This window comes from Peromyscus maniculatus, chromosome 9, assembly GCF_049852395.1.
Source record: "Peromyscus maniculatus bairdii isolate BWxNUB_F1_BW_parent chromosome 9, HU_Pman_BW_mat_3.1, whole genome shotgun sequence".
NCBI lineage: Eukaryota > Metazoa > Chordata > Mammalia > Rodentia > Cricetidae > Peromyscus > Peromyscus maniculatus.
Window position 1 is genome coordinate 77,550,946 of NC_134860.1, and position 10,272 is coordinate 77,561,217.

At 43.8% G+C, this 10,272-nt stretch overlaps 1 protein-coding gene across 1 annotated transcript; it reads left to right on the forward strand.

Annotated features, from left to right (window-relative positions):
• The first annotated feature begins 280 nt into the window (after positions 1 to 280).
• Positions 281 to 4,869, forward strand: LOC102929058 (kelch repeat and BTB domain-containing protein 7). Its single transcript, XM_006989551.4, has one exon. It carries the CDS (start codon positions 634 to 636, stop codon positions 2,731 to 2,733), a length of 2,100 nt encoding a protein of 699 aa, XP_006989613.1. The 5' UTR covers positions 281 to 633; the 3' UTR covers positions 2,734 to 4,869.
• The last annotated feature ends 5,403 nt before the right edge of the window (positions 4,870 to 10,272 follow it).

Consider the following 10,272-nt stretch of genomic DNA (forward strand, 5'->3'; position numbering starts at 1 on the left):
ACAGCCCTAGCTATCCTGAAACTGACTACGTAGACCATGCTGGCCTCAAATTTACAGAGATCCGCCTGCCTCAGCCTCCCGAGTGAGGGATTAAAAGCGTGGACCCCTAGGCGAGGCTAAAACATCCTTAGCAGCAAATTCAGGATACTAACTGCTTTCCACCTGTGACAAGGGATCCAACTACAGAAACCACCCAAACTACAACTCCCAACATGCAAAGCCGCTTCGGGCCGGTCTGTTGTGGCCCGCCAGCCTCGAGGATCCCGTCATGCATCGAGGCGCGCGAAAGGCAAGCTGGGAAGTGTAGTTCGTCCGGGGACCTACCGGTATCGCCAGCGCGGCAGCGGCGGTTCTCGCGGCTGGAGCCCCGGGGTCGCGTCAGGGTGAGCGGAGAGGAGGAAGGGCGCGGAGGGGAAACGGTGAGTCAGGCGCGGGCTACGCGATAAAGGGAGGCGGCACCGCGGCGAGGGCCGGGTGGAGTCCTTGCGGGCCGCGAGCGTAAAAGTCTGTCTGTTCTGGGACGCCTCTGCGCCGGCGTCGGCGAGGCCGGCGTGAAGAGGAAGGAGCCGGGCGTCTTGCAGCCGTTCTCGCCCTCTGGCGCCCCGCCGCCATCTCTCCACCCACCCACCCACCATGCAGTCCCGGGAAGACGCCCCGCGCTCTCGCCGCCTGGCCAGCCCCCGCGGCGGCAGGCGGCCCAAGAGGGTCTCCAAGCCCTCGGTGTCGGCCTTCTTCACGGGGCCGGAGGAGCTCAAGGACGCGGCCCATTCGGCCGCCCTCCTGGCCCAGCTCAAGTCTTTCTACGACGCGCGGCTGCTGTGCGACGTGACCATCGAGGTGGTGACGCCGGGCAGCGGGCCCGGCACGGGGCGCCTCTTCTCGTGCAACCGCAACGTGCTGGCGGCGGCGTGCCCCTACTTCAAGAGCATGTTCACGGGCGGCATGTACGAGAGCCAGCAGGCCAGCGTGACCATCCACGACGTGGACGCCGAGTCCTTCGAGGTCTTGGTCGACTACTGCTACACCGGCCGCGTGGCCCTGAGCGAGGCCAACGTGCAGCGCCTCTACGCGGCCTCGGACATGCTCCAGCTGGAGTACGTGCGCGAAGCGTGCGCGTCCTTCCTGGCGCGCCGCCTGGACCTGGCCAACTGCACCGCCATCCTCAAGTTCGCCGACGCCTTTGACCATCACCAGCTGCGCGCCCAGGCCCAGGCCTTCATCGCCCACAACTTCAAGCAGCTCAGCCGGATGGGGTCCATTCGGGAGGAGACGCTGGCCGATCTGACCCTGGCGCAGCTGCTGGCCGTCCTGCGCCTGGATAGCCTGGACGTGGAGAGTGAGAAGACCGTGTGCCACGTGGCCGTGCAGTGGCTCGAGGCCGCCCCCAAAGAGCGGGGCCCCAGCGCTGCGGAAGTCTTCAAGTGTGTCCGTTGGGCCCACTTCCCCGCCGAAGATCAGGACTACCTGGGGGGGCTACTGACCAAGCCTATTGTGAAGAAGTACTGCCTGGACGTTATTGAAGGGGCCCTCCTGCAGCTGCGTTTTGGTGATCGGTTGTACAAGTCAGTGGCATCCAAGCCAAATAACAGCCACGGCGGCGGCGGCGGCAGCAGCAGCGACAGCAGCAGCAGCAGCTGCAATAATAGCAGTAACTCTGTTGTATCTGTAGCAGAAAATCCACCCCAGAGGTTGGGCATGTGTGCCAAAGAGATGGTCATCTTTTTCGGACACCCCAGAGATCCTTTTCTCTGCTATGACCCATATTCAGGAGATATTTACACAATGCCGTCTCCGTTGACCAGCTTGGCGCACACTAAGACCATTACCTCCTCAGCTGTTTGTGTCTCTCCAGACCACGACATCTATCTCGCTGCCCAGCCCAGGAAAGACCTATGGGTGTATAAACCAGCCCAAAATAGTTGGCATCAACTGGCAGACCGCTTGCTGTGCCGGGAGGGCATGGATGTGGCATACCTGAATGGCTACATTTACATTTTGGGTGGGCGAGACCCGATTACTGGGGTTAAACTGAAGGAAGTGGAATGCTACAGTGTTCAGAGGAACCAGTGGGCGCTGGTGGCGCCTGTACCCCATTCCTTTTATTCCTTTGAACTGATAGTGGTTCAGAACTATCTTTACGCTGTCAACAGTAAGCGCATGCTCTGCTATGACCCTAGCCATAATATGTGGCTGAATTGTGCGTCTCTTAAACGAAGTGACTTTCAGGAAGCCTGTGTCTTCAAAGATGAAATCTATTGTATTTGTGACATCCCTGTCATGAAGGTCTACAACCCAGCTAGAGGAGAATGGAGGCGGATTAGTAATATTCCATTGGACTCAGAAACCCACAACTACCAGATCGTCAATCATGACCAAAAGTTGCTGCTCATCACTTCTACCACCCCACAGTGGAAAAAGAACCGTGTGACAGTGTATGAATATGACACTAGGGAAGACCAATGGATTAATATTGGTACCATGTTAGGCCTTTTGCAGTTTGACTCTGGCTTTATTTGCTTGTGTGCTCGAGTTTATCCTTCCTGTCTTGAACCTGGTCAGAGCTTCATCACTGAGGAAGATGATGCAAGGAGTGAGTCTAGCACCGAGTGGGACTTAGATGGATTCAGTGAACTGGACTCTGAGTCAGGAAGTTCAAGTTCGTTTTCTGACGATGAAGTCTGGGTTCAGGTTGCACCTCAGCGCAATGCACCAGATCAGCAGGGTTCTTTGTAAATATTTTGAGACAGTAAGGTGTTTCTACTGTATGGAATGTATCTTAAAGTGACGTCCCTTTTCCTGAAAAAGACAAAGTTGATTAGGACTGGAGATTTGGTTTAGAAAGGGTAGCAATTTGAAATATGAATACAATATACAATATTTCTACATTTTGAGCTGAAATCTACTTATTTCGATAATTTACTGTGCTGAAAGTCCATGATTAAAATATGCATAGTGAGCTGTTGAATGGATTTTGTTGCTGTTAATTAGTATGTTCATATTTTGATTTTCCTAATTTAGTTAAATTTTGCCTGGTGGTACAAGATCTTAACTTGTAATTTATTACTAGGAAAACTAGACTGAGAATTTTTGAATTTTGAAGCTGTTTAAGTAAATTTTTAGTATCCTCAGCTATAGTTGTTAAAATTTAGTATGCTCTCCTTTCTGCAAAGAAAGAAATATTAAGGTTACTAAATAGTGATTTCATGTTGATAATGTGTTCAGTGGGCTTACACAGTCACAGAAAATTTTAAAAATCAGGATTCCACTGTTTTCATAGAATTTCAGTTTTTACTTTAAAATGTTTCTTACCTAGTAGTGTCACCAATTTAAGCACCCTTCTAAACCAAAAAATGAAAATGGTAACTTGCTTTATAAAGTCACAGTTTTGATCTGTACATGTTAAATGCTTTGTTGACTCAGAGGAACAACCCTTTTCTTCACTGGACATGATTAAATAATGTAAATTTTTCTTCATTGGTCATGCACTGTCTTAAAAAGTTTGTTTGCTTCCCTAAAATATTTTGGCTATATAGTTTTAGTATTCATCTTAGAGGTTATATCAGCAGAAAGTGATTTATTCTTTAATGTTTGTGAAGTAATATTGGTTTTGAAAATATGTATAAGCTAAAAGGCAGTATTTTATTGAGATCAGTAGTTAAACACTATAACTTTATCAACTCAAGTTAAGTGCCAGCAAAGAACTTGAAAACTTCAAGCTGTGTATAGAACTGTTTTGTGTAGTATTAAAATATTGTCCATTTTTTAAGTTACTGTAAATGTTCTTGATTTTCAGCTTGAAGATATTTTTGTATTAAAAGTTGAGAGTTTAAGAACTTAAGTGAATGGTGGGTGGCATTTGGGGCCAGTAGTTAAAGTGTGTTTCTTCAATTTTTTCCCCAACAGTGGTATACATGGCCATTTTATTATGGTGTCTGTATCTAGTTTGTATTTCTCTGTGAGCTGTACTGCAGTTTCTGTTTCAGTCACCATATGTAAAGGAAAGTCCAGAAATAGTAAACCACATGAAACTGGCATTGTTACATTATAGGTGCTTACCTTTTGAAGGCTTATTAATACATATGGTTGTCATAATCCATATACATGACAAATGGTGTACGTGTACAAATGTTTTATGCTATATAAAGTTTTCTATACTCTTTTAGAATTATATTCCTGAATATTCAGTAACATACAAATTTCGCTTTGTTCACTAGTGACAAAATGCTAATGGTTCTTACACTCTGGGTAGAGGATAAGAAGAATCTGGTCCAGGATGGGGAAGTGATTTTTTTTTTTTGAATGAATAATAAAATGACAAAAGCAAAACAAAACAAAAGGCCACAGATAATGTTCTATTCATCATTTTGATTGTGTGAAGAGTGTAAACCACTCAGGTCAACAGTATTTCTGTGCAAGTGAGCATCCTGACTCTTCCAAGTGTAGTTAGGTGTAAGTGGCCTAAGTCTACATTCTGCTCCATCTGTATCGGGAATGTTCTAAGAACTACTCTTTACTTAGAAAGCTGTTTTTCCCTGTGTGGGGCCAACTTTTTCTTCCCCAGGAACTTCTATTGATAGCTTTTGATTTGTAAGGTGGAAACTTGGTAATACTTATCTCAACCAGATTATTCATCTGCACAGTTAAGATCTGCAGTTGATGTATAAGAGGGCACATTCTCAAATTCGTCATTCTCAACTCTTGAGTTAAAGCTTAGGCTAAACATTAGTAATATCTTGGCTTACAGTCACATTTTCTTGGGAAGGATTTTGATTTTGTGAAACATTTGTGAATTAGGGAATAGATGCTATTATTTTATAGATAAATGATTTGTATGTTGCTGGTTACAAATAAAGCTGGTTTTAAACCGCAGGCTTCCTGGCTTTATGCTTTATTTAGTTGTCTGTTAAGTGTATAAAGTCATTGCTTGTTCAATGGCACAGCTGGCTTAAGTGGAAGCCAGGGATGGTGGTAGAGCAGGTCTTACCCCAGCACCAGGAAGGCTAAGGCAGGAGGATTGCAAGTTTCCCATCACAGTAAGACCCTGTTTCAACCAAAAGTGGGATAAAATAAAAACTTATGGGTGTTTTCAAAATAATAGAAGGCTGAATGTTGTGTGATATTTTGTGTTCTGACAAATAAAGCTCCTTTAATCCCAGCGCTTGGGAGGAGGAAGCAGGAAAATCAGGAGTTCAAGGCCATCCTGGGCTACACAAGATTGAACCAGTCTAAATGAGAAACAGCTGGTGGCTCACACTTTTGATCCCAGCATTTGGGAGGCTCATGCTTTTAATCCCAGCACTAGGGAGGTAGAGACAGGAGTATAAGGCAGGTGGAGACAGGATGTTGGCACCCATTTGGTCTGAGGATTCATTCATAAAGGTAAGAAGTTTCTGGTGTCTGGCTGCTCTGCTCTGTTTAGTTACCTTCTATCTCAACTGGTTGGACAGTTTTTTTTTCTATTTTGGGCTTAAGTTGTGTTTGAGACTGCATGATAAGAGCTTTTGGGTCATTCACTGGGGAATTGCATATGTTTATCTTTTCACAATTTCAAGAGTGTAATGACACCTACTTCTGGGTAAGAATAGTTGTAACAATGCTAGCACACCTCTACAAAAAAAGAGTTAGCATTTTCTACAGGACACACAGCTCAATGTGTGTAAAATGCATCATGAGTTATAAAACATTTTTGAGTAAAATGCATCATGGTGTTATAAAACATAAAGGAATAAAACCTTTAATTTCTGACAAATGAAAAAAATGATACACAACCTCAGAACAAAGACAAACTTGACATCTGAAATTCTGATTTAGTTATCAAATATAAATGACTTGAACTCAAATGAGCGTGTGTGTGTGTGTGTGTGTGTGTGTGTGTGTGTGTGTGTGTGTGTGTATCATATATATATCAAGGCTTTGACGTGTAAGCACTTTATAAATGTAAGAGATAGGATTATTGTCCAAGAAGGCCATGTATGTATTAGATCTTAAAGCAGAATACATGATTCAGGTGTTTCATATTGCTGAGGCTGTGACTGCATATTGTCACTTTGTGTTACTTAAATAGTAAAAGTTTCCATAATAATCAGGAAAACAAGTTGTTGGAAAGGGACACCTAACCAAAATTTATCTGTTTAAGATAACAGTAAAAAACTATAATTTGCTATTTATTGCTCACTAAACCAGGGGCCAGCCGTTTGCATACTGTCATTCTTATTTGAGACTGGTTCTCTCCATGTAGCCCTGGCTGTCTGGAACTCACTGTGTAACCAGCTGCTCTGGAAACCCAGAGCTCTGCCCTCCTCTCCAGAGTACTGGGATATATAAAGGCATGTACCACCACACCCAGCTCTACTACCAGTTTGTGCTGAGATGAATGAAGAAAACAATGATTTGTAAAACTAAAATTGTTTAAATTAGTTTTTAAATTTTCAATGTCTAGTTTTTCTCATCCCTAAAAAGGTTTAAGGAAATTGACTAATTTTTCAAATTCTGAAGTCTGATAACAAACAGACCTCTGATTTGAATTTGAATTCCTAGGATTTCTTGCAAAGTGATGGTATTTTATCTTTGTCCTCGAATCAGATTTCTTTTCCAGTGATCACGTGAACTTGCATACTCAAGGCTCAGGGTTGGATCCTCAACACCACCAAGAAAAGAAAGAACAAAGAAAAATTTAAAAATCTACTTCCTATGTCTGTTCAAAAATTCAGTCTCTCTTTACCTTTGCAACTTAAACATTTTTTATTGCATTTATTTGTGTTGTGTATAGGGTGTGTGTGTGTGCGCGCGCGTGCGTGCGTGTGTGTGTGTGTGTGTGTGTGTGTGTGTGTCTGTGTGTGTGTGTGTTTTGTGGTAAGCACATGGGGGTCAGAATGCAGCTTTGGGGAGTTGGTTTTCTCCTTCTACCATGGGGGTCTGGAGGATCAAACAGCCATTAGGCAAATTTGGTAGCAAATGCTTTACCCTTAAGCCATGTGTCCAGCCCACTGCAACTGATTTTAAACGACTGTTAGGACACGCTGCACACCTATTGTGTCAGGTAGGAAAGGCACTATTGTGCTCATTCTCTCCATGTCTGGGATGTATTTTCTCCTACTCTGAAGTAACCACTCTCCAAGGTAATTTTAGATGGAAACACCATACTTTAATCAAGGATGTTCTTTTGGACACATCTGTGTGTTAATTCTGGAGAAAACAACAAATAGGATGGCTATCACAGCCTGATTTAGGGTTTCAGTTGCTTTGAAAAACAAGGCAGAGCCATGCTGTCTCGCCTGTTGGAAAAGAATTAGGGTCCAGGTGTGCTTGTATGTGCAGGAATTCTGTAGATGTTTAAATAAGAAATTTCTTACCAGGTATGGTGGCATTTAATCTCAGCACTCAGAAGGCAGATTCAGTCAGGTGTCTGCATTTGAAGCCAACTTGGTCCATATAACAAGTTCCAGGGCAGCTAAGGCTACATAGAGATAACCTGTCTCTAAAAAAAGGAAAAAAAAAAAAAGTTGATTGTTACTTGGATACTAATCTACAAAGTCACCCAAAAGATTTTCAGTTTTCCTTCTCAATCCTTAGGTTGGTAAGTGGTTCTACGTGGCTCAAGAATGTTCATATCCTGGCCATCAGGAAGAAAGGGAATGGAACAGGAATGCATAGATTGTTCCTATAAGACATGTACATATTACTTTTTGTCACATAATATTGGCTATATCTAAATGGCCTTACAGCATGGTTATCCATAGCTGTAAGGAAGCCTGGGAGAGGTAGTCTTTATTCTCTGAGTCAATTTGTACTTAGTTCAAACTCAGGTAAAATTCTGAGGACTAGTATTGAAAGATAAGTGCTGGGAATGCCTTTCTGTATGCTGTGAATGTGTTGCTCTGATTGATTGATAAATAAAACACTGATTGGTCAGTAGCCAGGCAGGAAGTATAGTGTAGGCAAGATAAGCAGAGAGGAGAATTCTGGGAAGTGGAAGGCTGAGTCAGGAGACTCTGCCAGATGCTGCCACCATGAGAAGGAAGATGTGAAGGCAGAACTGGGAGAAGGTACCAAGTCATGTGGCTAAACATAAATAAGAATTATGAGTTAATTTAAGTGTAAGATCTAGCTAGCAAGAAGCCTGAGCCATTAGGCCAAACAGTTTTAATTAACATAAGCATCTGTATGTTTATTTGGGTCTGAGAGACTGCGAGCCAGGTGGGACCAGGAAAACTTTTGGCTACAGATAAGTAACAAGCTGTGCAGTGGTGGTGCATGCCTTTAATCCTAGCACTTGGAAGGCAGAGGCAGGTGGACCTCTGTGAGTTCAAGGCCAGCCTGGTCTACAAAGTGAGTTCTGGGATAGCCAGAGCTGTTACACAGAGAAATCCTGTCTTGAAAAAAAGAAAGAAGAGAGGAAGGAAGGGAGGGAGGGAGGGAGGGAGGAAAAAAGAAAGAAAGAAAGAAAGAAAGAAAGAAAGAAAGAAAGAAAGAAAGAAAGAAAGAAAGAAAGAAAGAAAGAAAGAAAGAAAGAAAGAAGAAAGTGAAAGAAAGAAAAGAAAGGAAGGAAGGAAAGAAAGAAATATAAGTAACAGTGTAGCAAATCATCAGTCAGAATAGACTTATCAGAAGAGCATTTCAGACAATTCTAAGACCCACATTCCACCGTCTCTCAGACTTCAGAGGAGAGAGGCAGATTTTCTCTCTCTAGCAATAAGAAGCATCCTGGCTGCCTAGTACTTTTCTTTTTTTCTTTCTCTTTCTTTTTTTTTTTTTTTTGTTTTTTTTTTTGTTTTTTTTTGTTTTTTTCCAGACGGTTTCTCTGTGTAGCTTTGCTCCTTTCCTGGAACTCACTTTGTAGACCAGGATGGCCTCGAACTCAGAGATCCACCTGCCTCTGCCTCCTAAGTGCTGGGATTAAAGGTGTGTGCCACCACTGCCCAGCCGCTGCCTAGTACTTTTGATAGCTAATTCTGATCACTCATAATGGATGAAAATAAGAAATGATAAGGGAGATAGATAGATGAGAGATAACAATGAAGTTCCATCATTCCTTGCCCTAGAAGGTTGTGCAGAAACAGTAAAGTTCCAGAGGTAGGTTCAGAAGTTCTGTGTAGCAACTTCCTACTAATTGAAATATTCCATCAATGTGGTTGATATATTGTGCACCCCAATAAATTTATCTAGGGGTCAGAGAACAGAACAGCCACTATATTAAACATAGGTTTAGGTGGTGATAGCACACACCTTTAATCCTAGCATTCAGGAGGCAGGGATCTGTCTAGATCTCTGTGAGTTCAAAGCCACACTGGAAACAGCCAGACATGGTGACACATGCCTTTAATCCCAGGAAGTGATGGCAGGAAACCAGGAACTAGAGCCTTTTTTAAGCTTTTAGCTTTTAGCAGAAGTTCAGCTGAGATCCATTCAGATGAGGACACAGAGGCTTCCAGATTGAGGAAACAAGATCAGCTGAGGAACTTGGTGAGGTGAGGTTGGCTGTGGCTTGTTCTGTTTCTCTGATCTTTCAGCATTCACCCCAATACCTGGCTCCAGGTTTGTTTTTATTAGGACCTCTTAATATTTGTGCTACACATCAGAGAAGCTGAATTTGGCTGGGCGGTGGCGGCACATGCCTTTAATCCCCGCACTGGCGAGGTAGAGGCTGGCAGATTTCTGTGAGTTCAAGGCCAGTCTGGTCTACAGAGCAAGTGCCAGGAAAGGCTCCAAAGCTACACAGAGAAACCCTGTCTCAAAAAAAACCCAAGCCCAAACCCAAACAAAACAAACAAAAAAGGATTTGGGAATCTGGAGGCTTGAAAGATAGCTCAGTGCCTAAACCCTTGCAAAGGACGTGGGTTCAGTTCCCAGTGCACAACCATTTGTAACTCCAGTTCCAGGTTATCTGATGCCCTTCCTCAGTCACCAGGTGTGCACGCAGTACACAGATACACATAACTCATCCATAAAAAATGAAAAACTCAGAAAGTTCCCAGATGGAGCGATGGCTCAGTGGTTAAGAATGTTGGCTGCTCTTGCAGAGGACTTCGATTCAGTTCCCAGCACACACATAGCAGCTCGAAACTGTCCCTAACACTAGTTCCAGGAGATCTGCTGGCCCCTGCTGGCCCCTGCTGGCCCCTGCTGACCTCTAAAGCCATGTACACTACACAGAGATATACATGCAGGCAAAAAAGTGTACAAACATACTTGGAAGGCCAAACACCCATACGCATAGATAACTTTGAAGACTGGGAAGTTCTAAACCAGTGGTTCTCAACCTATGGGTTGTGA